This window comes from Penicillium griseofulvum (assembly GCF_001561935.1).
Source record: "Penicillium griseofulvum strain PG3 chromosome Unknown contig_84, whole genome shotgun sequence".
Lineage (NCBI taxonomy): Eukaryota > Fungi > Ascomycota > Eurotiomycetes > Eurotiales > Aspergillaceae > Penicillium > Penicillium griseofulvum.
Genome location: NW_024467475.1, coordinates 1,013,482 through 1,038,086, shown reverse-complemented (window position 1 = coordinate 1,038,086; position 24,605 = coordinate 1,013,482). Strand labels below are relative to the sequence as shown.

Sequence of the window (24,605 nt, the reverse complement as noted above, 5' to 3'; positions counted from 1 at the left end):
TCCCTTGACCTATTTCCCTGGATCTTGGCGTGCAGTGAATCTTCATTTGAGCAGGATATTGCGAGGTGACCGAGATTAGCCTCGCCCCCATACCCTTATTTCCTTTCTGTCAGGGTGCATATTAGGATACTAAGCCCTTTGCATCCGATTCTGTATTGTGTACCTAGGCATTAAGCATTCAATTTTATCCCTCTTTTAGGTACGGAGTAAAGACCGATCCCCATATTAAGCTCGGGTCTCCTGCCAGCCCCGAGCGCCCTCGGATAACCCCACTTCTTGGCCTCAACACTTTGGGGCATTTGGCAACGCTTATGCTCGGTGTTGTTTGAATACCGGCACATGATTGTCAATGCGAGGAAAGAATATAAGTTTATACACATGTAGTCGAATTCCTACATGTAAAATCTATATATCTAACTATAATAATACGTATATCAATCTATAAACACAAATATCTCCGATCTAATCTAAGACCTCATCATTTCTCTCCGCCGGCAGAAAAAAAAAAGTCAAAGTCAACAAAACATCGAGACCAAGTGGCCTTTTTGTCTGTTCATTCGCCGATCTTTAATAACGAGCCCCTATAGACCTGCATCTACGGCTTTTTCTTCCTCGCGGCGACAGGATTTTCTTCTTCATTTCTTACACTCCTTTGTTTTCCTTTGTTTTCAATTACCCTTTCCCGGCGATACCTTCTCCGATATCCTTCATTTGACTATCATCCCTCGACCCTAATTGCGCATCGACAACTCGCCTAATCACGAGTATTTAGATGCGAACACCACAACCCGACAACTCTATCAATCATAAGCGTTGCGCTCAGAACGGAGTACCCAGACAATAAACTCCCGCGCGTTCATAGACGCGCAAAACAAACCAGAGAATGGTTTACATTCGGCAACATGAATTGGCGAATCTGAAGAACTACAAATATGTTGGAGTCGACCACTCGCCTGTTAGTCGGTTTATTCTCAAGCCGTTCTACAACAAATGTGTGATTCCCTGCTTCCCTATGGGTATGGCGTAAGTATACTTTCTCTCCTTGCTTTCCTTCCCCGGATTTTGTGTGATTTAATATACATTCTCGTATTGGTGCGCTTTTTTGCATAACAAGACGGATACACTATTCTTTCTCTCGCCTTCATTCCAGATGATTTCTTTACAGCGCAATATGGCTGACTCTATTATTCTACTCTTTGCGCGTCTAAAGACCCAATGCCGTAAGTTTTGCCCATGCGACACTGTTTTAATTGCCGGAGTATATGAAGAAAATTCTAATCCCCTCGCTTCGGTAGATCACCCTCAGCGGATTCATGTTCGTGGTAATTAATTTCCTCACCGTTATGTGGTACAACCCGAACTTGGATACGGACTGCCCGCCCTGGGTCTACGCCAGTTGCGCGATTGGGTTGTTCCTATACCAGACCTTCGATGCCGTAGATGGCATGCAAGCGTATGTCTACACTTTTCCCTTGGAAAATGAAAGGGCGTTTTACTGATGTTGACTGCGCTATAGACGGAGGACGAGACAGAGTGGCCCACTGGGCGAACTCTTTGATCACAGTGAGTTCCCGAAGATAGCATAAAGAGGCTAAAGTGTATGGATTGCTAATTATTTCTACTTGACTAGGTGTCGATGCATGCAATACCGGTCTCAGCGTCTTGGTCTTCGCAGCGGCAATGAACATGGGCCAGTCCTGGATGACCTTCATCGCTCTATTTGGCTGTAAGTCCACCGACCTTATGCGCTTCCACGGATAAATCATCTCTGACAATCGCAGCAACGATGACCTTCTACGTCCAAACCTGGGATGAATACTACACGCAAATCCTCACATTGGGCGTGGTTTCTGGCCCTGTCGAGGGCATCCTCACGCTGTGCGTCGTCTACCTCTTCACCGCCTACATGGGCGGCGGCAGCTTCTGGAATCAGGGCATGCTGGAGACCATCGGCGTATCGAAGCCCAGCTTCCTCGCAAGATGGGTGTACGACATGCCATTCACGCAGTGGTATCTCGTGTATGGCTCCATCATGCTCTGCTTCGCCATCGGCTCGAGTATCATGCACGTCATGAAGGTGCGTCGCGAGCGAGGCCAGGACCCCTTCTCGCCGCTCTATGGCCTCCTGCCCTTGGCGGTTATCTGGACTCTCATTCCCGCCTACCTATACCTTCAGCCGGTGATTTTGAGAAACTACACCATTCCCTTCGGTCTGTTTGTGAGTCTCATCACTGCCTACTCTGTCGGCCGCATTATCATCGGCCACCTCACTCAGACTAGTTTCCCCTATCAAAATGTCCTGCTGTACCCGCTCGCTCTGGGTGTTTTGGACAGCGCGGGTGCGCTGATCGGCCTATGGTCCGCTCCCGTGCTTGGGTATGGCGTTGGGCAGGTGGCATTCGTCTTCGGGTGCCTGGGACTGGCCATCGGTGTATACGGTAGCTTTGTGGTATGTTTTCTCCTCGTCGTTTCCCTTGCGCGCGATAATTTGCTGATCTTTGTTTCCTCCAGTTTGACATTATCACCACGATATGCGATTACCTCGATATCTGGTGCCTCACAATCAAGTACCCATTCGTCGAGGAGACCGAGCGCAAGAGCGGTGTGTCGAAGAAGACCAAGTAAACGGATCACTGGTGTAATCCGGACTTTTTGGTGGGCTTGTGGATGAACAGCAGTTCAACCTCGATCACCACAGGCGAGACAGCTCATTTGAGCTGAGTGGAAGAGTCGGGAATCAGTCGAACACTTGAAAAGAGCGTTGGACAAAATGCCTGGCTAATGACGTTTTTCCAGTATATAATTTTGATTCCTTTCAACACAGAGCAAATAGCTCGGAGTGGCTATTTAGCGATAGAATATGAGAGTTGTAATTTTGCCGTTGTTTTGGGGATTGTTGTAGAAGAAGTCAAAGCACCTGACTGCCTGCCCGCAGCGGAATCCGCGACTCCACATGGAACCAGCGATTGAGCTCGTGCTTACCTCAGTAGCTTACCTAATAAAGATTTGATTGGTGGAAAGTTCGCCGCCTTCCCGAATAAGGACAAGCGAGGGCACAAAGCGGCACAAAGCCCTACCTCCACCCAAACCGGTCCAAATCCCTTCAGACTTCTCTTGGAAGACCACCTCATCCGCATCACACAAGGCCATCGCCATCAGCGCCATTAATCAACTATCTCGCTGATCGACTTTCACTCGTCAAGATGGTAAGCCCATTTTCGCCCTGATTTTCCGCTCGGTCCATGTTCGAAGCGATGACACACGGACATGGGAGAGCTATACGGATAATCGATTCAAAAATTCAACGGCCACCCGACGCTAACATGCTGTCGATAGGTTCTCGCGGTCGATCTCCTCAACCCCACCCCCCAGGCCGAGGCCCGTAAGCACAAGCTTAAGGTATGAAACAACCGAACTCCGAAAAACCGAAAGATGTGAAAATATCAACCCGACGAGGGACGAAAACCTGGATATTCGACCTAGACCCGGGACCTCCGATGCTCGACATGGAGCAAATGGGGAAAGGCACCGAACGACAGGATGATATATGGAATCTTTCGGAAATGTGGTGGAAGAATAATGATGGCTGATTATCGAATTTCTTCGCCTACAGACCCTCGTGCCCCAGCCCCGCTCCTTCTTCATGGACGTCAAGTGCCCCGGTTGCTTCACCATCACCACCGTCTTCTCGCACGCCCAGACCGTCGTCATCTGCGCCGGCTGCTCGACCGTCCTCTGCCAGCCCACAGGTGGCAAGGCCCGTCTGACCGAGGGCTGCTCTTTCCGCCGCAAGTAAACGAGAAACGAATGAAAAACTTTTTTTTCTTGTTATGTTCCGGTTGAAACGTCAAAGAGAGATTTAGCATGGAGAAATTAGGATGAAAATACCAAAACCCGGGGTTGACCTCTTACATTTTTTTTGATCGTCTCGGCTTCGGTTTTCGGTGTTTCGGGGAGAGAGTTGCTATTCTAGCCCAGTTCCATATACTGGGCTTTCTCTCTTTCTCTCTTCCTACCGGGCTTCAAAATGTCACATACCAAACAACCCTTTTTTTCAATATCACCCTTCCCCTACCGAACCACATGGACATTTTTCTTAACTGTTTTTTCGACTGGTGTTGGGTTGTGAGGTGCGATTTGCAGATGATATGATATGGTTCTTTTTCCATACTATATCAGTATGCAGATCCCCTCTTGAAGAAGACAAAATTTGAATGTGGCCTTTTGGGCCCGTTTCTCGTCCTACTTTCCACCATTGCCTGTTCTTTCTTTTGCATTTCACGGTGATGATTAATATCTCAGCGTTGAATTCTTGTTTTCCTTGCGCGTGATGACAGATAGAAGATGGAATGCCCCGACCCTGTCAACGATCAAAAGCATTCTAAAAAAAAGCAACCAGCATACTGCTAAGGGAGTTCCGGATATCTGGCACAAAAAAGGCACTTTGCTTGACTTTGTGCTCTGTTTTATGTTCTGATTTTCTGCTTTCTTGTGTTAAATGTTTAAATGTATCTGCGACTACTGTATATTGGGCTCTACACTCTATATCATGAGTTGTACCTTAGATCGCCAATTGTAGATGTATAACTGTAGCTCTGCACTGCCGAACATTACTCGCCATTATGTTAATAGGTATGGACTGTCGTAATATATCAAATGTGCTATCTGCCAATGGTCCACCTTAAAAGCACGGTCTGAAGTAATCCACTATATCGGAACTATAATACGAGTCAAGCTGTAACTCTCAACCGTCAGAAATTAGCGCAACTATTGACTTGAGTGCACTTATGCCAATCTTGACGACCTGGATCTGCTAGAATCGCGAAGACACCAAGGGTCTTAGGTGGATCAAAACGGCCCAATAATGTTATACAGCGATCTATGTGAGTTCAGCTGAGACAGTGCGGGGACGGTGAGAATCCGTTGATATCGCACTTCTCATCTGACTACTCCGTACTGGGTGAAGCATTAGCTGCGCCTTGTAAAATGCAGTTATACGGTCAGAAAATCTTGCTATTATGCCAAGTCAGCCTTAGCCTGGGTGAGGCAGTGCAACAAAAGCCCTTTACATTAATATAGGAACACGCTAAACACCAGATACTCACACCAGGCTAGATCAGGAACAATCAAAGCCAAATAACTTGTTCTCTTGAACTTTCTACTGCATATCAGTATCTTTGTGCCAACCTGCAGATCCTATATCTCGGCGTTGATTACTCCTACGACACTGCTGTTCCTCTGTTAACTCCCACCACTTGGGACACCATGGCCAGTCTCTGGTACTGCTGCGGATGCAATTTCGGGCCTCACAATTCATCACTGTATGATGAATGCATCCAGTGTGGAAAATGTCGCTGCGCCCAATGCGTATGCGAGAAATTCGATACGATCCCGCCAACATCGCCGACGTCACCAGGTTTGGCAGATGAACACACACCTCCTGTGCAAGATCTTGGAAGAGAACTCCTGAGATACTATACTCGCGAGAGAACTGGTGGCAAGATGAGATGGCAGAGACATACCACCCCGCCAAAAACAGCTGACAGCACCGTATCATCCAGTAGGGATCACGGGATGTCAAGGCATGCGGTTATGTATGATTTTGTACGTGGGCTAATTCGCCGGCAAGGAGCTGCTACTAGCTCAGCCAACTCGCCTAATAACCCCATGGACGACATACATAGTGACCATTCTCCTTCACCTAAAGCTTTCCCATCCTCAGTTCGACCCGAGCGTAGTGGCATTAGTCCCGTCGACTCCTCATCACTGAGAGCTTTTTTGGCAGACTGGGTCCTCGAGCCGTCTTCTCACGGTGCTTATTCTCCCAACGATATACAAGCCCTCGAGCGTGTTCTTACTGAATTGAAGAATACTCAACCAGAATTTGTATCTGTGAAAACCGAGGATGGGAGATCCTTCTGGAACACTTTGAAGGGCAGAATTGAAACAATCATCGGCGTGCTTGACTGGCAGCCCTTTCAGCCATATATGGCTCCCCTCACCAAAGACCAAGTAAGGTTGTGCTGGGAGTGCGTATGTATACTTCGTCCAATTGGTGTCAATATATTGCTGATGTGAATGTCTCCAGCCCTGCGGTGATATGCGGTGGGCGGCAGTACCCCAGACCTTTGGGCTCATGATTGTGCACGCTTTTAGGACTAATGCTGCACAAGTAAATCAAAAGAACGTATCCAGGAATGGCAGTTCTCTTCCTGAGATAGGTACCCCAAGTCAATTTTCTAGCATGAAGACTAGAACACAAACAGGCGAATCAGTTTCCCATCCAGATCTTTCTAGGTCAACAGGTAAATATCAAGGCTCAGAGAGTCCTCGAAATGATAGCTATCAGCTCCATGCTTTCCTGGTTCTCATGAATTCATCAATCTTTGGTAGTGCACACTGCCTTGCGCAGACAACCGTTCATAATATGAGTGATCATGACTTTTTCACCTGGATTCGGAATTCATACTATTCCCATCGAGGATTTCTCGCCATCTGGTTTGGTCTATACAGATATGCACACTGCGAATTCTCCCGGGTGAGTCACTCACAACACATCCAATTGACAACCAGCTAACCATTATTAGTTCCGAAGATTCGATGGGTATGAGTACGCTCCCCTGCTACCGGAATATCCAGACGAGGACCAACCATTTTACCATTACGCGCCAAAGCCTATGCGTCCTCGGCCGCCAATGGCATCACACGAGTTCAACCATTGGTTCTATAAAAGATCTTGGTCCCGTACAGCCCGACTACTTTCTACACAGCGGCACCGGGCGAAAAGCAGGTGTTTCTCGCTGGGTAGCAGGTCTGTAATCGAAGAGAAGATTCCCAAACGAGAGACATCCCTTGAAGAAGGTGTCCCTGCGTGCGAGGATTTCTGGGGTCTGTATGTTGTAGAGAGACGTTCGGCATTCAGACTGGCACTTTATAGCCTCGCTTTCCTGTCTCCTTCGGTCTACTTCTTCTTCGCATGGTTATTTCAATGGGGTCATGTAGGTGGTTTGCAAGGTGCATCCATTCCAATTACGCTTTCGCTGGCCCCTCTTGCGACGTTCTGGGGGTTTGTCCTATCTACTTCTCCAAGGTTTGACAACACTCGAACATTGTGAGATTAAGAGAATATTGCCTTTTTGTCAGAAGCTTTGAGCTGTTTTATGGGCTGGGAATACATAAACACACAAATAGACTAACTATTGAAAAGGGGTCATAGGCTCCGTTCTCTATGTAGTTCAGGTGTTGCCCCAAGATCTCAAGTATGCGGGTCTCCAGACTTCCCCACATTGCACACTACGCTTGTCTTTGGTATAACCTTGGAAGAAAAGAAACCTACTTGAAGGACCCAGACAGTTTCATTCAAGGTTGTATGTACATAGATACCGGTATGTCATGATAGGAGGTTGTGTATATGGAGTCACTGACACACAAGATGCCAGTAAAGAAGAGAAAGGAAACCAAAGACCAAAGCCAGTCCAAGCTCGTCCTGCTCCTCCCATCCCCTTGAACGAATACGTATGAATAAATCTAAATAAAAAAAACCAAGCATTTAACCTCTTACTGGGTCAAAGCGAGAGCCTTAGCCTTGATCTCCGGGCCGAAATCAGCAGGGTTGGAGGGGTCGGCGCCGGTCATCATGGACAGCTTGCCAGTAGTGTCATTGATGAGAATGTTAGCAAACCCATTGCGGCCCTCGACCTCACCCACAGCGGTCTTAGCACCGTTGTCACCGGCAGCGTACTTTGCGGCGTCGACGGCCTTCAGCTGGTTGTGGGAGTTGCGAACGAAATCGTACAGGAAGAAGATAGTTGGGTGGGTGTTGGGGGGTTTGCACTGGGGGTGGGATTCAAATGCACTGTTTTAGATGTTAGGAGCATACTCCATTTTGCTAAGAGGTGAATCATTGAGGGGTTTAGAAAGACCTAGGGTGGGGTGTGGGGTTGGGGAGACGTGCTCGATGAGAGCCTGCATCTTGGCATTGAGATCTTGTAGGTTGGTGTTGCTCATTATTGCGTAAATTCGTGGTAATTGTGAAAGTGGAAAATAATCGTGGCTCGAATTGGATGTTTGTTGATGAAGCTGTCTAGGGCCTGGGTTTCCTATCTAGGACTTTGAGGGGGCAATTTGACCGCCCTGTTTTGCTAGACGAAACTCCTACCGCCTTGATATACAGGTATGTGCTTCTGTCCATCAACCAACATACTCGTTGCGCTTATCATGATCTGTCTGGCGTGGTATCTGTCTATGTGTGAATCCCAGCTGATGCTTTTCGCTTGAGCTTAGGAACGCCGGACCCGGCCTTGATTAGCTTCTTGGCGTAGCGCTGGAGACCACTGCTCCTCTGCTTTCTGACATTGACCCAACAAACACTGCAATAACACTTCTTGTAGCGTCCAGGTGGTTATATTCCAAGCCTTCTGTGTTTAGTCTCCCACCAGATGACGTCCTTCTTGGGGTTGGCTTGGTGGCCTTGATCCAGCATCGTCTAGACAGCATCAATGGCAGAGCTGTGATCGGCACATACATCGGCGACTTCATCGGCCCTGTTCTATACATACTCCGAGGTGCGTGGTTCAAGGCCGGAACGTTTGCGCAAAAGGTCAGGATCACGTACCAGCAGTCGCGTGGCACAGATAGCCGTGTTTCCCTCCCGCGTAGTCGGCCATGTTATTGCAGACTACTTCAACTAGAGACCAACAGTTTCATGTGCCTGGTCAAGTCTAAAGTTGTAAAATCACTTGTATGTTGGAGCTTCAAGTCGCGGTTGAGTTGCGTACAAAGTAGTGGGTCGTTTGTTTGGCAAAGAAAAATACTCCACTCTCCTTATCTTATCGCCCCTGCAACGGAGAGGGGAAGAAAAGAATCACCCTTCTAGTTTCTCCTCTTCCCTCCAATGTATAGAACAACCCTCCCATCCAATCGTTTAAGTTCCCTTCTACTTTCCAGAGCAACCAACACCCGACATCTAACAACAATGGCCCCCAATCCCGCAACCTCGACGCGGCAACCGCTCAAACTGCTCATGCTCCACGGCTACACGCAGTCCGGCAGCCTCTTCCATGCTAAAAGCCGCGCGCTGACAAAACACATCCAAAAAGCTTTCCCTCAACATGAAGTGTCCACCATCTACCCAACAGCCCCAATCCGCCTCCTACCCGCCGACATCCCAGGCTACGAGCCTTCCTCTGAAGGCGGCGCAGACAACGAAATTGAATCCTACGGCTGGTGGCGGCGCTCCAACACCGCAAACCCGCCGCTTTACACCGGCATTGAAGAAGGGTTTGCAGCCGTAGCGCGTACGCTGAAAGAAGAAGGTCCCTTCGACGGTGTGATTGGATTCTCGCAGGGTGCGGCGCTGGCTGCCATGGTTGCGGCGCTGTTGGAGCCTGGCCGGAAGGAGTCATTCGAGCACTTTGCTAAAATAAGCGCTGATGGCGCGGCGGGGATGGTGATTCCGGCGCCGTTCGGCGAGGACACGTTCCAACATCCCCAGCTTAAGTTTGCGGTTTGTTACTCTGGCTTCAGGGCGCCTGGACCCCGGTACAGAGCTTTCTATGAGGAGCCGGCTATTCAGACGCCTGTGTTGCATGTGCTTGGATCTTTGGATGCTGTTGTTGAGGAGTCGAGGAGTCGGGCTTTGGTTGAGGCTTGTGCTGGTGAGCCTGAGAAGGATGGGTTGGTTGTTTGGCACCCTGGTGGTCACTTTTTGCCGAGTCAGCGGCCGTATCTTGATGCTGCTGTGCGGTTTATTCGGGAGCAGATGGAGCGCGGTGATGGCTCAAATGATAAGAAGGAGGTGGAAGAGGATGTGAACGATATGGATTTGCCGTTCTGAGCGCAAGGACTTTGTATATAGACAGAGCTGGATCTTTAGATTAGATTAGATTTCTAGACCATGACTACACGTAGCACATATACTCCCTTGAGAATAACGACTTGATGACTGCTACTGTTATGAAACTGAGATTGTGTTATGTATAGGTCATGTAAAGGTCAATGCTGCGACTTCACTACTCATGGATCTACCGGCGAATTATTTTATACGCGGTGGCAGTAATCCCGCGCCCAAGTCACATACATCATTTCATCTTTAAACCAACTCAAGCCTTGCCCATGTCACTGCGAGTAGGCTGGATACGGGCCATCATCTCCTCCTTGGTGATCAGATGGTCGATCCGCTCAAGCAGACCCAGCAGATTCTTCATGTCGCTGCTCCACTCGTTCAGAACGTCATCGGCATCCCGGGGTTTGGCAAAGTTGACCAACCGCGCGGGTCGGTCGATCTTAGCGTAGATAGTCTTCGACGTGACCAGATCGCTAATGTACTTCTCTGTCTCTTCCTCGGTCAAATCCAAAAGCTGGGTCAGACGGCCCATCTGGATGCGAGTGTAGTACTTGGCCACCACACGGACATTGTGCTCAATGACACGCTTCCGCAGAGCTTGCCACCTCCGGTTTGCTTGGTTCTCGGTAGACTGTTTCGCCTCGGCGTCGAACACGTCTGTGCTGCACAGGTGGGGGCCGAACTGCTCGGCAACCATAGGCCAGCGCATCAGCTCGGGAATGGTGAACAGCTTCAGCAAGCGGGATTCCTCGGGAACTTGTGACAGACGCGAGTCTTGCTTGATGCGATGCAAGAGGTCAGACTGTTCATTATCGTAGGGAGACAGGACAACGTAGTACACAATGCGGGCGAGTGACTGTAGTAGGGTTAGTGATGGCCTGCACTCTGAGATTGAAGGTTATGCTTACGGCACGCAGGTGCTCTGGGTTGTTCTCGACTGCTGGCGTGTCCAGGACTTCCCGGTAGTTTTTGCAAACCTCGAGATATTTGTCATCGTGGTTGGCCAAAATAATCTGCTGTTCGAAGTAACGAAGCTTGAGATCTGTGACGTCGTCATCCACCTCCATGGGTGCCTCATCAGGCCCACGGGTCTTCTCTCGCTCCTCCGCCTGCTCCTTAAGTTTCTCGATCTCCTCGGCGGACTTCTTCGGCTTGCGGTTGAAGTACCGCTTGTTGATCTTCCGACTGAGAATCTGAGCCTGGGTCCAGTCTCCGCGCTCAATGCACAAAGAGACCTGCTCCAGGATGAATTCTGTCTTCTCCCGTCTAGTCATTGACCCAAATGTCTCCACTTGCAACTCACACAGGATGTCTGCTGCCGAAGTGAGATCGCCTTGGGTCTTCTTGATATTTGAAAGTATGCGGGTAACGCGGGCTCGCTCTACTTCAACGAAAATCTTTGTAATAATTAGCGCCCCTCCGATCAATATCAAGCGGTTCTCAGCGTACCTTTCCCTCAGTCACTGTGCGCAGGGTTTCGATAACAGACATCTTGACCTCCATGTTAGGTGTCTCATCCAGGAACTTCATCACCGTCTGCACCATCTTCGTTGTGGCCTGCTTAAGTTGGGCATGTTTCTTGGAAAGGAGCAGCACTTGGTCGTTGAGAAGGTTCCAGTCGCCGGAGTTCTTGCTGATGGTGACAATGGCAATCAAGAGTCGCGATGTAGTGGCAAGATCGGATGCCTGAACAAGAGAGTCTTAATTAGTTTGGGTGGGTCGTTAACGGAGATGGCACTGGGTATCGTACTTGTCTGGATTGCTTCTCCAGACCCAACAGCTTATCGACTGCTCCCTGGACATCGGTCTAGAGCCATGTATGTTAGCATCAGCTTTGATATGGATGGCAAACCCCGACTCACCTTTGCGAGATCTTCCGCCTCCGGGATGAGCTTGTCGGCATCCTTGGTGAAGTCCTTCTCGGGCTTCAGCAGGCCGCCGGACATGATGACGAATGAGGCTGGGGTGGCCGGTGAGTCAATTTAAAAGATTAATAGGTTGAGTTGGTAGGGAAGTTCTTTGAACACGTTTGTTGTGCTTGACAACGTGAGATTTGTGGAATGGAAGATGATGAGATGAGATGATGCTTGTAGCTCCGGCGTTGCGCGCCCTTACGAGCTGGAAGCTCCGTTCCACGTGACCGAAGCATCACTTTGTGTCCACCTCTCTAGAATATTCCCAGCAAGTATGATTATTCTCTTCTGAATAACTGACTATTCAAATAAGAGCCTAAGGCCGATATATTCTCATGTTTTCTGTTCACTGAGTTGAAATATGCCATGGAGACCAATATACGAGGCTCTAACCCGGATTTTTGGCATCATCTGGCCAATGTCATAACCATCCAGGGCTATAAATAATACTTTTACCTTTATTAATGGCATAAATCTACGTTGTAGGCTGCGGAGCCACACGACTGCGTGTGGCCTTGGGATCACCAAGTCGTGGTGTTTTCCTGAGATCGGTGGTTTCGTTACTGATGATATACCTACATAAGTTAGGATTACGGCAAATCTAGCATATATGTACCGAACTATGTCTTGCATGCTTGAAAGAAATTACTCATGGATCATTTGAAATTATAGGCGGCAGAAGAGTGATAATATTAAACAGCGGAAAACAAGAGCAGGAGATGCGAGACAGAAAGAAAGAAATGGAAGTTGCTCAGCCATGGCAATCCGTCGTTCCAAAAGAACAGTTCATTTGCATCTGCACCATATATTGTACTTTCGTTATACATTCGTCGACTGTAGTCGGGAGCCATTGACATCTGTGATCACTCTACCATAGGGAGTTCTCTCAAGCCCCAGTCATCCGGCACTGTCACAGTTGTGTATCAATGTGGTGTATACATAGCAAAGTTGCTGGTAAAGGCGTCGAAGGCTCTCGGAATGCTAGGGATTTGTTCCCAATGCATTCAAAGTCTCCAAAGTAGATTTTGTCTGACTGGCCGTCCAGGACCGTCCCCACTAATTGCCCTATTGTCTGATCGAAGCGGCCCTGGAGTTCACGCTTACATCCAACATAGACACTCTCAAGTTGGTCATTCCATGTTTTCGTGGACATCTGAGAGGACCGTGTCGTTCCACCGTTAGTTCGAATATGACGTACACCGTTGACTCAATACAGGGCTAGGGACCAAGTGGTCCAGGTAACTTGTGACGGGGAAGTGATTGACGTGGTGGATTTTTTTAGAGAAGATGAAGAAGCTTCTTTCGGGACATCTCCAGGCTTAATTTGGTCAAATTTCTGTGATAGTTGAATAGGAATTTGTGGGCTTAGGTCTGTAATGAAGACAAGGTCAGAATAACTGGCTTGGACACGTTGTTAATGGTGGAATGGATGCACACAAAAGCCGAAGTACAGGTTGTAGAAATTTGGATGGGAGCATTTCTCTGTTCATTTCATCGCGGTGAACTTCAGTGGCAGAAGCCGCGAGGGAACCTGTCTGACGAGGTAAAGAAATTAGACATAAAGATGGTAGGAGTGGACTCAACTGTCGTGGTTGTCATCCAGTTGAAGCTTTCAAGGAAAGTTGAAGAGTGGTAGAAGGAACATCGGTAGAGAAGAGTGAGGATATTACAGGCTCCAAAGTTTCATACATGGAAAAACTCTTTTGTACACTCTGTTATCTTTGGATCTATTGTGCTTAATATTATTTTGAGCCAAATAGATCAGATTTCCAAGTCCTATATCGAAGACAGAACTACATAGTATTCTTGTCTGCCCAAAATAGTATAGCGCCTTTAAAGACCACGCACATCTTTTACTTGTACATCCCCGCTAAGCTACTTTAGGTAAGGTCTATGGCCACTTCCCCAGTATTTAAGATCACGTGCTTTTACCAAGCACGCAATTGCCTTTAACCGTTTTGGGCGATAAAGATGTATAGAAAATTTTGGAAAGAGTGGTGTGTCTGCTATATTCGCTATATATGAGTCAATGGTATAAGATCGACCTCAACGGCCTCTTTTCCGACCTTTAATCACTCCTTAAATCAAACCTCAGGGCTTCCTGTCAATCGTGCCAGGATCATCCCCCACTTCGATATCCTTATCGCCCGTTATCACCAATCGTGACAGGCCTTTTACTCACTCTTGATATTCGCTGCTTTCTCCGCGGAAGTCTAGAAACTACGTTCATTGGGTGCTCTGTTTGTTAAATACAACCTCACATTCTCTTGAACCCTGGGAACTACAGAGCCTTCTTCAATTTTGTCTCCTTTACCTCTTCGACAACAGCATATTTCATACTGATAAGAGGCATTGGCGGGGCTCGACACTTTGTTCCACTATATTTCACCATGAAGGACGGCTCATGTCCCAGTTCACCCGCGCCATTGATGGCTGCGTGGAATACAGAGTCACAAGTCCACTTGATTATCGGTTCCAATCCTCTTGCCGCCGCTCGATGTGCGCGGAGCCTCGAGGTCGGCGCAAAGCCTATTATCATTGCGCCGGAGACCGACGACATGCATTTTACCCTATCTGAGTACATTGCCAATGGCTCTGCTCAATGGATTCGTCATGAGTTCCAAGACAAGGACTTGACAACCCTGGGTAGAGAAGAAGTTGATCACATTGTGGACCTGGTCTTTGTTACTTTGGGTAACAACAACTCATTAAGTAAGACCTACCAGTATAATTCTCAAACAATTTTTACTTACATTCTCTGCTAGGTCCACACATATCGAAGCTCTGCCGGCGCCTTAGAATTCCAGTGAACGTCTCAGACTCCCCCGAACTATGTTCCTTCACCCTACTTTCCACCTACTCAGACGGCCCCCTACACATTGGAATCACTACTTCTGGCCGCGGTTGCAAGCTTGCATCCCGGTTGCGAAGGGAGATTGCTGCTTTCCTACCCCAAAACCTTGGAACGGCCATCGACAGACTCGGTGCTGTGCGAAGGCGGCTGTGGGAAGAGGACAATGCTGCTGGACTAGCAGAAGGCATATTTGACAGAGAAGACGACGATAGTATAGGTCAAAAGCACACTTTCAACAACTTGGTCACAGAAGGTGATGTTGCCGCCGCGAAGACAAGAAGGGTGCGTTGGCTATCTCAAATCTGTGAATACTGGCCTCTCCGAAAGCTCGTGTCTATCACCGATGCCGATATGGATGCCATACTAAAGGCCTATACATCTGGAAATGCCACCACAACTGGTATAAATGGCCTCGATACCCTCTCAAAGAAGGGGAAGATCGTCCTCGCAGGCTCTGGCCCAGGTCACCCAGACCTACTCACCCGTGCCACCTACCACGCAATCCACAATGCCGACCTCATCCTCGCAGACAAACTTGTCCCCGCTCCAGTCCTGGATTTGATCCCTCGCCGAACCGAAGTCCACATCGCACGCAAGTTCCCTGGCAACGCAGACCAAGCCCAGGAAGAATTCCTCCTAATGGGTCTGGCAGCTTTGAAGCAAGGACGGCAGGTCCTTCGCTTGAAACAAGGAGATCCATATCTATATGGACGCGGAGCGGAAGAGTTCGAGTTTTTCAGGAACGAGGGCTACACTCCGGTCGTGTTGCCAGGTATCACTAGCGCTATGAGCGCGGCCCTCTTCGCCGATATCCCAGCAACCCACCGCGGCGTCTCCGACCAGGTCCTCGTGTGCACAGGAACCGGCAGAAAGGGGGCTGCTCCAAACCCTCCCACATATGTACCTACACAAACTGTGGTCTTCCTCATGGCTCTTCACCGACTTTCTGCTCTTGTGGAGTCTCTCACTACCTTCCCTACTGAAGACAATGGTTCACAATCGCGCACACTCTGGCCTAAGGAGACGCCGTGTGCGATTGTTGAGCGAGCGTCGTGTCCAGATCAGCGTGTCATTCGCTCGACCTTAGAGCACGTCTGCTTGGCCTTTGAAGAGGCAGGCTCGCGACCACCGGGGTTGCTGGTCGTTGGTGCCAGTTGCCACGTGCTGCACGATCCACAAGGCCAACGATGGGCGATTGAGGAGGGTTTCCATGGACTGGACGAGCTCCGCAGCGAAGTGGATGCGATCGCTGTGCAAGTGGATGAGAAGCAGTGATTCAACTTTTTTTATATATATATATTTTCGAGCGATGGTTGTAAATTTGGTGGACAATGTACATAGACAGCATTCAGATACCCCTAGAAATGAGATATGCATGATCGTTAAAGAACATCCCTACTAAAATTAGTATTTCGAGCATATGTATAGAGTAGATTGACGTTTATGTTGTAGTACTACTAGTACTTTGTAGACGGAACAGAACAGGGTGCGGCTATAATTAGTGGACCCCGGCCCGGCCATGTTGATCACTCCACCTCATTCCCATCTTCAATTCTAACAACCATCCTCCACAACAATCATGTCTGCCAGACCCCCAAAGCCAGTCTATTTCTCTAATGGGGAGGCTCTCCAGAGGTGACTTTCTCCTTTCCCCGCAACATTTAGAGACCCAAGGCGCTGACCAGCCTACCAACAGCCCCCCCTTCACCGTGCGGCTTACCCGCTTTGTCGAGAGCGTTTACTTCTTCTTGGGGCTGTACTTCACTACCCTCTTATCGGTATGTACATCTCATAGGCTTACTATATGCGACGTCTTATCTTTGTTTCCTTCCCATCCCACTCTTCCGCACTTTCATATTCCGCAACTGGATCAATCTGACATATCATAGCTCGACTCATACGCCGCCGCCGAGAGCTCCTCTTTCAACATCAACAACCAGAGAAACAAGTATACTACTCGCCCTCGTTGGGGAGGCAGTACATCCTCACCCCGTGGAGGTGGTGGTGGTGGAGGAGGAGGTGGCGGCGGTGGTCCGGGATTTGGTCCGCGGCGCGTGGGACGTGTGGATGATGTTCGCGCGCCGGAGTGTGGGAGCTGTAAATAAGCGAACAGGCAAAGCGATGGAATCGCTCCTAAAATGTAGTGCCAAGGAGAGGAAATAGGCTAGGGCATGGACCGAGATGTCGGGGTTTAGGAACCTTCCAACTTATCAGTTTGGCTGGGAAGCTTGTCATATGCATCCTGCAATGCACCTATGATATTCAACGGAACCTTGTATTTTTCTACAACCTTCGAATTACACACATACTACAGATTATACCTGCTCACTGAACTTGATATACCGCTAGAACTTACCGAAAGTGCTGGCCCGAGATGCAGACACTAGTCTCTTAGCGCCACAACACCGCCTCTTCAAGGTCACATCGTGTCAATATGAATCACCCGTGGACGGGTCGTCATGATGATTCTAGAAGCGCCACGTGACAACCCCTCTTCCCCTCGATGCCAAGTGTAGACACTTGAACAAATTTCCGGGAGTAATCCCTAATACTACGGCGGCGTGCTCTCCAACCCAAGGCACACTACACAAACCGCCCAGCATGAGCGCCATCCCCTCAACAGACGCCGAATGGGCGGAGAAGATAGCCAACATGAAGCAGCAGCTGCCCAGACGTTCACTGTCCCAGGCGCCAATTCCAACACAAATCCACCGCACAATAGACCACACCCTCCTAGCGACTCCAATCGATCCTTCACAGATCGACACCCTGTGCAAAGAAGCTCTTGAATACGACTTCGCTGCCGTATGCGTGCGATTGGAGCACGTTGCCCGCGCCGCAAGTCACGTCAAGGGCACCAATACAGCGCTCGCATGCGTGGTCGGCTTCCCCGAGGGCACGCACCCAACAGCCGAGAAAGTTCGCGAAGCGAAAGAGGCCGTTGCGCAGGGCGCCACAGAACTTGACATGGTGATCAGGTACCCTCTGCTGAAGGAGGGTCGGTACACGGAAGTGTACGAGGATGTTCTTGCGGTGCGCAAAGCCGCGCCGGCGCCGGTTACCCTCAAGGCGATTATAGAGGCGTCTCTGCTTGATGACGCACAGATCCTCGCTGCGACGATCGTGTCGTGCTTGGCTGGTGCGGACTATGTCAAGACTAGCACGGGCTGGAATGGCGGTGCCACTGTTGACCAGGTTAGGTCTATGCGCTTGGCGGCGGATATGTGTGGGTGCTCTTGCTTGATCAAGGCTAGTGGCGGTATACGCAATGCTGAGGCTCTGTTGCGCATGCTTAAGGCTGGAGCGTTCCGCATTGGAACTAGTGCTGGGACTAGTATTATGAAAGAGATTGATGAGGGAGAGATTCTGGAACAGGGATGTGGTCATGCGGTGGCTTGAGCTTTTGTGAGATTCCCTGGGATATGTCTTGTGAGGAGGGTGTCGTTGGATGTTCGAGAGGGGTTCTCATAGTGGAAATTTATGAATACAATGAGTATCGATTTATTACCATTTTGCTTGAGACCCGATGTCTCTGTATGTAATAGTTGTATAGCGATCGACCCCCTGCGCATAGACCCAACGGGAACGGCGGGAACAGCGGGATAAAAGCCTGGATGATATGTATACAAGGATTGCGACCTTGCTAAACCCCAATTGCCATAGAGATGTACTGGTGAATGAGAGAAGAGAAGCTTGCGGGACTTTTGTGAGACAATTGTACTCATCCTTGCGTATCTTGCCATGAGAGCCCTGCATGACCCCTTCGGGGTTGCCTCGCGAACACCCTGGCCCAACAACAAATGTAATACTCCTCTCCAAGGTACGGAGTATACCTTATTCGATTTGGTAAATAGGAGACCCCTGCTTATAGAATCAGATGATTATTGAAACAGTGTAGTTTGGATGAACAGTTTCAAGCTAGTAGAAGGAGTTGGAGGCCTGAGCTGTTGTTTAGGGTTGATCACTTGTCCATTCAGAGACATAGATGAGAACCGTCTCAAGGAAATATGAGACGAACTTTTGGGAAATTTAGTTGCACTCATATGCATAGTCATGAACGTGGCGGATATTTTTTTATTATTGACCTGAAAGCTCCAAAATGATATAGTATATACTAATCCAAACCCCTGCGCCGATCCATTGACATGCGAACCAAAAATCCAAAGCTTTTATTTATTCATCGCTCTGATCATCCGAGTCACTGGTCACAGCACCATCAATGTCCATCTTTTGAATGACTGCATCACCATTGCGACCCTTCTTCTCCGCAGCAAGCCAAGCTTCCCGCTTCTTCGTTTCGTGCTCCTGTTTCCTTGCTTGCCGCAGGACCTTCTCCTGCTGTGCGGCCTCCTGTTTCTCGTGCAACTCGTTGATGTAATCCTGCAGATTGGCAAGGTCCGAGCGTAGCTGTACAACCTCATCATCTGCATTATGGCGAGCAGTCTCATTAACCGCAACCTTCTTCTTGAGCACAGACACCTCGTTTTCTAACTCGGCGACCTGCGAATCGCGGGCAGCTGCGTCTTCAAGTGTTTCCTTGGCGGGGGCGGTGCTTGAGGTAATGCGAGTAACTTCCGCATTACTAGGTTGGCGGAATGCTGCGAGCTCTGCAAGACCATCTTCAATCATCGAAGTGGGGAAAGAGGAGTGAGTAAGTGCCTGAGAGAATTGGGTCGGTTTGCGGGAGTCGGATGGTGCGATGATGTGCGTGTGGAACATATATTCTGCAGGAACGGCGCCAGGGGCATGGTTTGGGGCCGAATGGCCACTATCGTGGCGCGGCTTGACAATGGTGTGGGCCTTTCTCTCCAAATCAGAGGAAGGGTGAGGGATGCCACCCGGAGGGAGCATGACCAGATTGGTGATCGGGTGCGTGTAGTCAGCAACTGATGATGTATACTTCCGTCGCGCGACATTCCAAGACAGCACCTTTCCATTAGTATGGCCGGAGAGTAACGTGGTACCATCGTATGTAAGGGAGATTGTCTTCACTGAGCCTGTTTCAGTCGAGGGAGGGAGCCACCGGTCCTCCATGGACACTTGCGCGGGTGTTGATTGTACTGATGGATCATGAAGAGGATGCTGCGCAGATTGGCTCCGGTAGAAATCTACGGACTGCACGCTGCCATCTTCATATCCCACGTAGAAAGCCCGGTCAACAGGGTCCAGAGCCACACACGTTGCGGATAACGGAAGGAGGAAGGTTCTCAGGGCTCGCCCAGTATGATAGTCCCATGCGATAGCAGTGTTGTCCTTTGCGGTCGATACCACAATGTTATGGCGGCCATTGCTATGTCCAACAGCAAGAGAGGTGATGGCGGCGCGGTGGTTGGAGAAAGTTCGGATAGGCGAGTTCGTGGGTTGGCGAGTTGCGCTAAGAGCGGGTTTCGAGAACGAGAGAATGCCAGGCAAGGACCAGACATGTACACTGGCATCAGCAGAGCCGGACAGAATAAAGTTGGACGTGGGGTCGACGACGAGCGAGGTTACTGGTTGAAGATGAGAGGCCGTTGTGGCTACTTGGCGTCCTGTGCATGTCTTGAAAAAGCTGTCAGACGCATGGCTTGGGGAAATGCTAATTATTGATCCAACATACCTCCCAAACAATTAATCGACCACCCTCGGTGCCCAAAACCAAGACATCACCATACTTGCCCCCCGCGACAGCAATGCTGCGTATCCGCTCGGGAAATGGAACAATGCCCTCTTGGTTACCCTTCTCCCGGCTGTACACGTGAATAACAGCCTTGTCTGCTTGGGCTGTGAAAATATGCGAGGGGCTGACAGCTAGACAATTGGTCAAAGTTGAGCTCTTCTTGAAAGTCGATCGCAGTATCGACGAGGGCTGCAGTTCGTGGACACAGACCCCTACATCTCTGAGTGAGGCTGTCGGAGATTTGGCGGATGACAGCGTCGACGCCACAAATGATTCGGAAAGCATCAGGAATGGAAGAATAAGGTTGTCATACGAAGTATGGGAGGTTGGTTTTCAAGTTGCCCATTCCTTCCGAGGTTTTTTTTTCTTAATCGATTGATAACGATGTTTGCACTGTTTGGCTGGATTATAATCGTCGACACTTCAGGGCTCCTCCACGGGCTATATGTGATCTATCTTAACAATTGGCTTTCTAACTAATGCAACCTTCTAAGGATATCCCCGATCTTTGAATAGACAGAGCAATTGTTCTAAGTGCATCTATCAACTAATTGTCCCGTGTTTTATATTAGACCCGCCAGCATTTCGATCTATCATTCTTAGTCACCCCCATCTGGGTCAACCGAGCTCGGCAAGTATGAGGGATCATTTCGCGCCTGTCTATAAATCGAAATGATTTTTGTTTTCTCTATTTAGCCCGAATCAAATTGAGTGCCCAGGATGATCAATCCAAGCCATCATCAGGCATTTATATCCAAACCTCCAAATATTAGGCCGATATGTACAATAACATCGGTATGAACCAGATCCATGCAAGGGATACACCAGAAGGGGTGGATTGCTGTTGCGACGAGACAGAATATCCAATGAAGGCCCGCTTTAATACACCCTCTGGCTGATCCTGTTGCCCTTCGCTAGATCTGATTCGCCATGGCTTCCCTTCTCCCCCCTCTTGCATCCCAAATGTCTCATTCCAAGTGCCCAGTCGGAACTTAGCTATGACGAGATGAGGCAACGGATGGGGGCTCTCCACGTTGACGGGCTCCTGCAGGACAACAGATTGAGATCTGGAGCCAATTGTTGCCCATCGTTGTCCTGGTTTCTCATCTTCTTTGGAATGCAAGGACGACGCGACCTCATTCCCACTATTATTACCTTGGCCCGTGCCTAGACAACCCGACTCCAAGTGTTCGTGCCAGACGACGGACCCTATTTTTACGCTCTAAGGGGGGATCTTCCCGTTGAACATTTTCCGGCATACATAGCAGGGTTGTGGTCCTGTCAAGGGATGTGTACTTCAGTCCGATCACCATACCCACCTTAAATTACCTTACTAGCGCCACAGTCGCTGTATAAGGACATATCGAGCCCCTGCAGGGTCTGAGATCTATTTGTTTTGTCTTCAACAATAAACAATCAATCTGGATTCCAATCTCATCTGGGTTACTCTTGTGCAACACATTTTGCTTTTTTGCTTCGACCTTTCAGACCAGGATTACTACTCTCAGCCGCGTATGGCATTGTCCAATATGGCCTCTGGTGCGACAGAGCTGCCTAGCCATGCATGCTTTCCGGCCCGGATCCAAACTCATATAAAAAACCAGGGCTCAAACTCGTCCTCGAGGAGCCACGATACGATGGCAATGGGGGAGCCCATCCCATCACCACGCCGGTGGTCTCCCACCTATATACCCCGAAGGCGCAGTAGGCAAATGCCCTCGCTATCATTTGTACCATCGCCAGTGATGCCGCGCATAGAATCGCATGACTTTACGATTTCAGCACCACGGCGCCCCATAGATCGCGGCCCAGTTTGCGTGTCGCCCTTCCGCTCGGTTCGGAGAATGAAAGAGCCATTTCAATTAATGCTTCCGACATCCCCAGTTTCGCTTGAAGGCCCTGCTCCTAACTTTCCTGAAAAGCCCAGAAGGCCGTCAAAAGCACCGGCCGATCACAAATTACGAACATGGCGCTCAGACCAGAATCTTACTTGCGGTAGCCTGGAGACATTCGGTCTTCTACCTAGTCCGCCTATAACAGAATCGCGCCCCGCAAGTGTTGGTCCAGAGCTATCTTACTTTGATTCTCAGTCCTCGGATGAATCAAGCCCGCCAAGTGTCGGAAAAGCAGAGAAGGACGAGTCTGATACCCCTCGACCGGATCGTTCCACAACGCCTGCAACGCTCGAAATCGGAGAAAGAATACAGTACACAGCGTACCGTCCCCCAGATTGGAAAAATAAACCGCGAACAGATGTCATGAATGTTCATGAAGCCCACTCAGAGTTCGTACGCCAGTGCGAGTCGAGCAATGCACAGGAGTCAAGAGCCGAATCTCCCGAGAAGCCTGCAACCCCAACGCTGGTCCACAGCGAGAGAGTCCTTGTTCCTGGGAGTTCACCGAGACCTCAACGCCCTCGGACTGGGACAGCCTCGAGTGAAGCTAGCTGGGTACCGACCAATTTCTCATACTGTGAAAGATGGTTGCAAGGTGTGCCAGTTGACAAAATGAATGACCAAAATTCTTCTACAAAGGAGTTCAACAATCGGCGCAAGTTTCAAATTGTCGAGAATGATCCTCCAATGCCAAAACTGGACATAATCCCAGGAGCAAAAGCCCTTGAAGAACCTGTAGTAAGTTCGACAACCTATCACTATGGCATACCATTGAATGCTGACCCCCATCTAGAGATTTGTTGTTGCTAGCAAGACAAAGCCAAAGCTTGTCGACATCGCTCGACAATCATCACCATCACTTCCCCTGCTCCCACCTCTATCATTGCTGCCACAGGTTGTACCGACAACCCCAGATCAGCGCCAAGAAGAAGTATCCGCATTTAGCCCGGACACTCCGCTTAATCTATCAGATAGTGGCTACGGAACTCGTGACTCCAGTTATTCCTTCGATAGCTATGATGATAGGAAAGGTGATGACGACGACGATGCATATACCGACCCAGGGTCATTGACCTCTTCGGATAGCGTCGGTTCAACAGTGATCGGTGAACGGCCTGACACCGCGCAGGGAGAGCGCGAGACAAGCCCACAACCTGAAATCAGATCGGGCAGCGTGAGCCCAAAGGCATCATCACCACCAACAGTTCATTCACCAGGACAGACTTCTATCATATCCGAAAAGGAGAATGAAAAACCACGGCTATGGCACCATGACTGGACGCTGGACGATCATGAATGGACCCTAGATGAGCTGGACCACTCAGTTAAGGATTTTCCCCGCCATATGCTCCGGCTCGCATCCCCTGTTATTGTATTCCTTCGCAAAAATGACGAAAAGGCCCTTATTAAGCCCTTCCGCACTATATTCCCCGGTGTCACAGAAAACCTACTCGACTGTCTCTGTGCTGCCCTCCTCGCTCGAAACTACCTCCTTTCTCTACCAAACCTTCACCGAGCCAAGCCGCCTGTCCCTTTGCACAAGGAAGCATACACAGTGGACGGCGTCCCGAAAAAAGCATACACCACCTTAGGCATCCAGCTTCCATCTGGGTCTACTAGCAAGCCCAAGGATCACCTTTTCAACTCTCGAAGCAAAGACCTCCAGGCACACCTTGATCGAACCGTGGACAATCTGTTATTCGCCATCTGTGGCCGATCAGATCCTACTCTGAAATCAGCCGTTGAAGTCCTCGCCCAAGTGCTTGAAACCAAGGCTTAGCATTGGTCACTCGTTGCATCCAACATTTCCTTGCCGCTATTAATATTGTTCTCTCCCTATATCTGACTGAAGTGTATCTTTCGTTTTACCCTCTCCTTGTCCTTGAAATGATTTCCTGCACTCTCTTCCTCAAGAACCTTTCCTACTGACTGTCCTTGTTATCACCTTTCATATTTGTGCTCTCTATCATTACTTGCTCTAATCATTGAGTCCTCCTTCTCCTATTGTCTGTCTGCATTTTCTGCCCTCTTTCTACTTCTACTCCCTTTGACTCCCTTTTTGTTTCTCTTGATTTCTTCTCATACCCTTGCATCGCGCGGTCCTTGGAACATCGGTCGGTATATTTGTGCGTTGGGGGTCGAACTACACACGTAGGTAGTTTTATATAGCATAGTAACTAAAATATAATGCCATAATCAACCAGTATTCCAAGTCCCCATTCATATAATAGAGAAAGCAGTTTTTAATGGCTTTTCATTTTTCTAACTATAAAACCGAGAAAGGAAAGGACAAACGGAATCTTCGATATAACAGTCACGAATGGAGGCTGCACAGATGTCCGTCTTTTCTAATAGTGCTACAAGCATCATTTTTAATTCTGAACTTCATATTCTTGCCTTATTACGTATGGACGTGCAATTGGACTTTCCCGCCCGATCTGAT

General features: G+C 49.1%; 11 protein-coding genes across 11 annotated transcripts; 8 read left to right on the top strand and 3 right to left on the bottom strand.

Annotated features, from left to right (window-relative positions):
* Positions 1 to 883: 883 nt before the first annotated feature.
* On the top strand, positions 884 to 2,625 carry PGRI_049390 (aminoalcoholphosphotransferase; the record flags this gene model as incomplete). Its single annotated transcript, XM_040792652.1, has 7 exons — positions 884 to 1,023; positions 1,211 to 1,220; positions 1,296 to 1,453; positions 1,517 to 1,563; positions 1,631 to 1,726; positions 1,782 to 2,449; positions 2,512 to 2,625. The coding sequence occupies 7 exons, from the start codon at positions 884 to 886 to the stop codon at positions 2,623 to 2,625; spliced, it is 1,233 nt and encodes a 410-aa protein (XP_040644619.1).
* Positions 2,626 to 3,203: 578 nt separating this feature from the next.
* PGRI_049380 (40S ribosomal protein eS27) lies at positions 3,204 to 3,796 on the top strand (the record flags this gene model as incomplete). Its single annotated transcript, XM_040792651.1, has 3 exons — positions 3,204 to 3,206; positions 3,337 to 3,399; positions 3,614 to 3,796. The coding sequence occupies 3 exons, from the start codon at positions 3,204 to 3,206 to the stop codon at positions 3,794 to 3,796; spliced, it is 249 nt and encodes an 82-aa protein (XP_040644618.1).
* Positions 3,797 to 6,427: 2,631 nt separating this feature from the next.
* Positions 6,428 to 7,115, top strand: PGRI_049370 (uncharacterized protein; the record flags this gene model as incomplete). Its single annotated transcript, XM_040792650.1, has 3 exons — positions 6,428 to 6,538; positions 6,588 to 6,892; positions 6,938 to 7,115. 3 exons carry the CDS (start codon positions 6,428 to 6,430, stop codon positions 7,113 to 7,115), a joined length of 594 nt encoding a protein of 197 aa, XP_040644617.1.
* Positions 7,116 to 7,557: 442 nt separating this feature from the next.
* PGRI_049360 (uncharacterized protein) lies at positions 7,558 to 8,666 on the bottom strand (the record flags this gene model as incomplete). The annotated part of the gene is made up of 3 exons (XM_040792649.1): positions 7,558 to 7,855; positions 8,204 to 8,222; positions 8,615 to 8,666. 3 exons carry the CDS (start codon positions 8,664 to 8,666, stop codon positions 7,558 to 7,560), a joined length of 369 nt encoding a protein of 122 aa, XP_040644616.1.
* Positions 8,667 to 8,974: 308 nt separating this feature from the next.
* PGRI_049350 (alpha/beta hydrolase) lies at positions 8,975 to 9,835 on the top strand (the record flags this gene model as incomplete). Its single annotated transcript, XM_040792648.1, has 1 exon — positions 8,975 to 9,835. The coding sequence occupies one exon, from the start codon at positions 8,975 to 8,977 to the stop codon at positions 9,833 to 9,835; it is 861 nt and encodes a 286-aa protein (XP_040644615.1).
* Positions 9,836 to 10,100: 265 nt separating this feature from the next.
* On the bottom strand, positions 10,101 to 11,790 carry PGRI_049340 (proteasome regulatory particle lid subunit RPN5; the record flags this gene model as incomplete). The annotated part of the gene is made up of 5 exons (XM_040792647.1): positions 10,101 to 10,700; positions 10,753 to 11,241; positions 11,294 to 11,530; positions 11,595 to 11,651; positions 11,707 to 11,790. 5 exons carry the CDS (start codon positions 11,788 to 11,790, stop codon positions 10,101 to 10,103), a joined length of 1,467 nt encoding a protein of 488 aa, XP_040644614.1.
* A 2,357-nt stretch (positions 11,791 to 14,147) lies between these two features.
* On the top strand, positions 14,148 to 15,886 carry PGRI_049330 (putative siroheme synthase; the record flags this gene model as incomplete). Its single annotated transcript, XM_040792646.1, has 2 exons — positions 14,148 to 14,469; positions 14,523 to 15,886. The coding sequence occupies 2 exons, from the start codon at positions 14,148 to 14,150 to the stop codon at positions 15,884 to 15,886; spliced, it is 1,686 nt and encodes a 561-aa protein (XP_040644613.1).
* A 341-nt stretch (positions 15,887 to 16,227) lies between these two features.
* Positions 16,228 to 16,716, top strand: PGRI_049320 (uncharacterized protein; the record flags this gene model as incomplete). The annotated part of the gene is made up of 2 exons (XM_040792645.1): positions 16,228 to 16,389; positions 16,501 to 16,716. The coding sequence occupies 2 exons, from the start codon at positions 16,228 to 16,230 to the stop codon at positions 16,714 to 16,716; spliced, it is 378 nt and encodes a 125-aa protein (XP_040644612.1).
* Positions 16,717 to 17,212: 496 nt separating this feature from the next.
* On the top strand, positions 17,213 to 18,010 carry PGRI_049310 (2-deoxyribose-5-phosphate aldolase; the record flags this gene model as incomplete). Its single annotated transcript, XM_040792644.1, has 1 exon — positions 17,213 to 18,010. The coding sequence occupies one exon, from the start codon at positions 17,213 to 17,215 to the stop codon at positions 18,008 to 18,010; it is 798 nt and encodes a 265-aa protein (XP_040644611.1).
* A 774-nt stretch (positions 18,011 to 18,784) lies between these two features.
* PGRI_049300 (putative ribosomal assembly complex component Ipi3) lies at positions 18,785 to 20,552 on the bottom strand (the record flags this gene model as incomplete). Its single annotated transcript, XM_040792643.1, has 2 exons — positions 18,785 to 20,149; positions 20,208 to 20,552. 2 exons carry the CDS (start codon positions 20,550 to 20,552, stop codon positions 18,785 to 18,787), a joined length of 1,710 nt encoding a protein of 569 aa, XP_040644610.1.
* A 1,279-nt stretch (positions 20,553 to 21,831) lies between these two features.
* On the top strand, positions 21,832 to 23,942 carry PGRI_049290 (uncharacterized protein; the record flags this gene model as incomplete). The annotated part of the gene is made up of 4 exons (XM_040792642.1): positions 21,832 to 21,971; positions 22,050 to 22,102; positions 22,152 to 22,900; positions 22,956 to 23,942. The coding sequence occupies 4 exons, from the start codon at positions 21,832 to 21,834 to the stop codon at positions 23,940 to 23,942; spliced, it is 1,929 nt and encodes a 642-aa protein (XP_040644609.1).
* Positions 23,943 to 24,605: the final 663 nt, after the last annotated feature.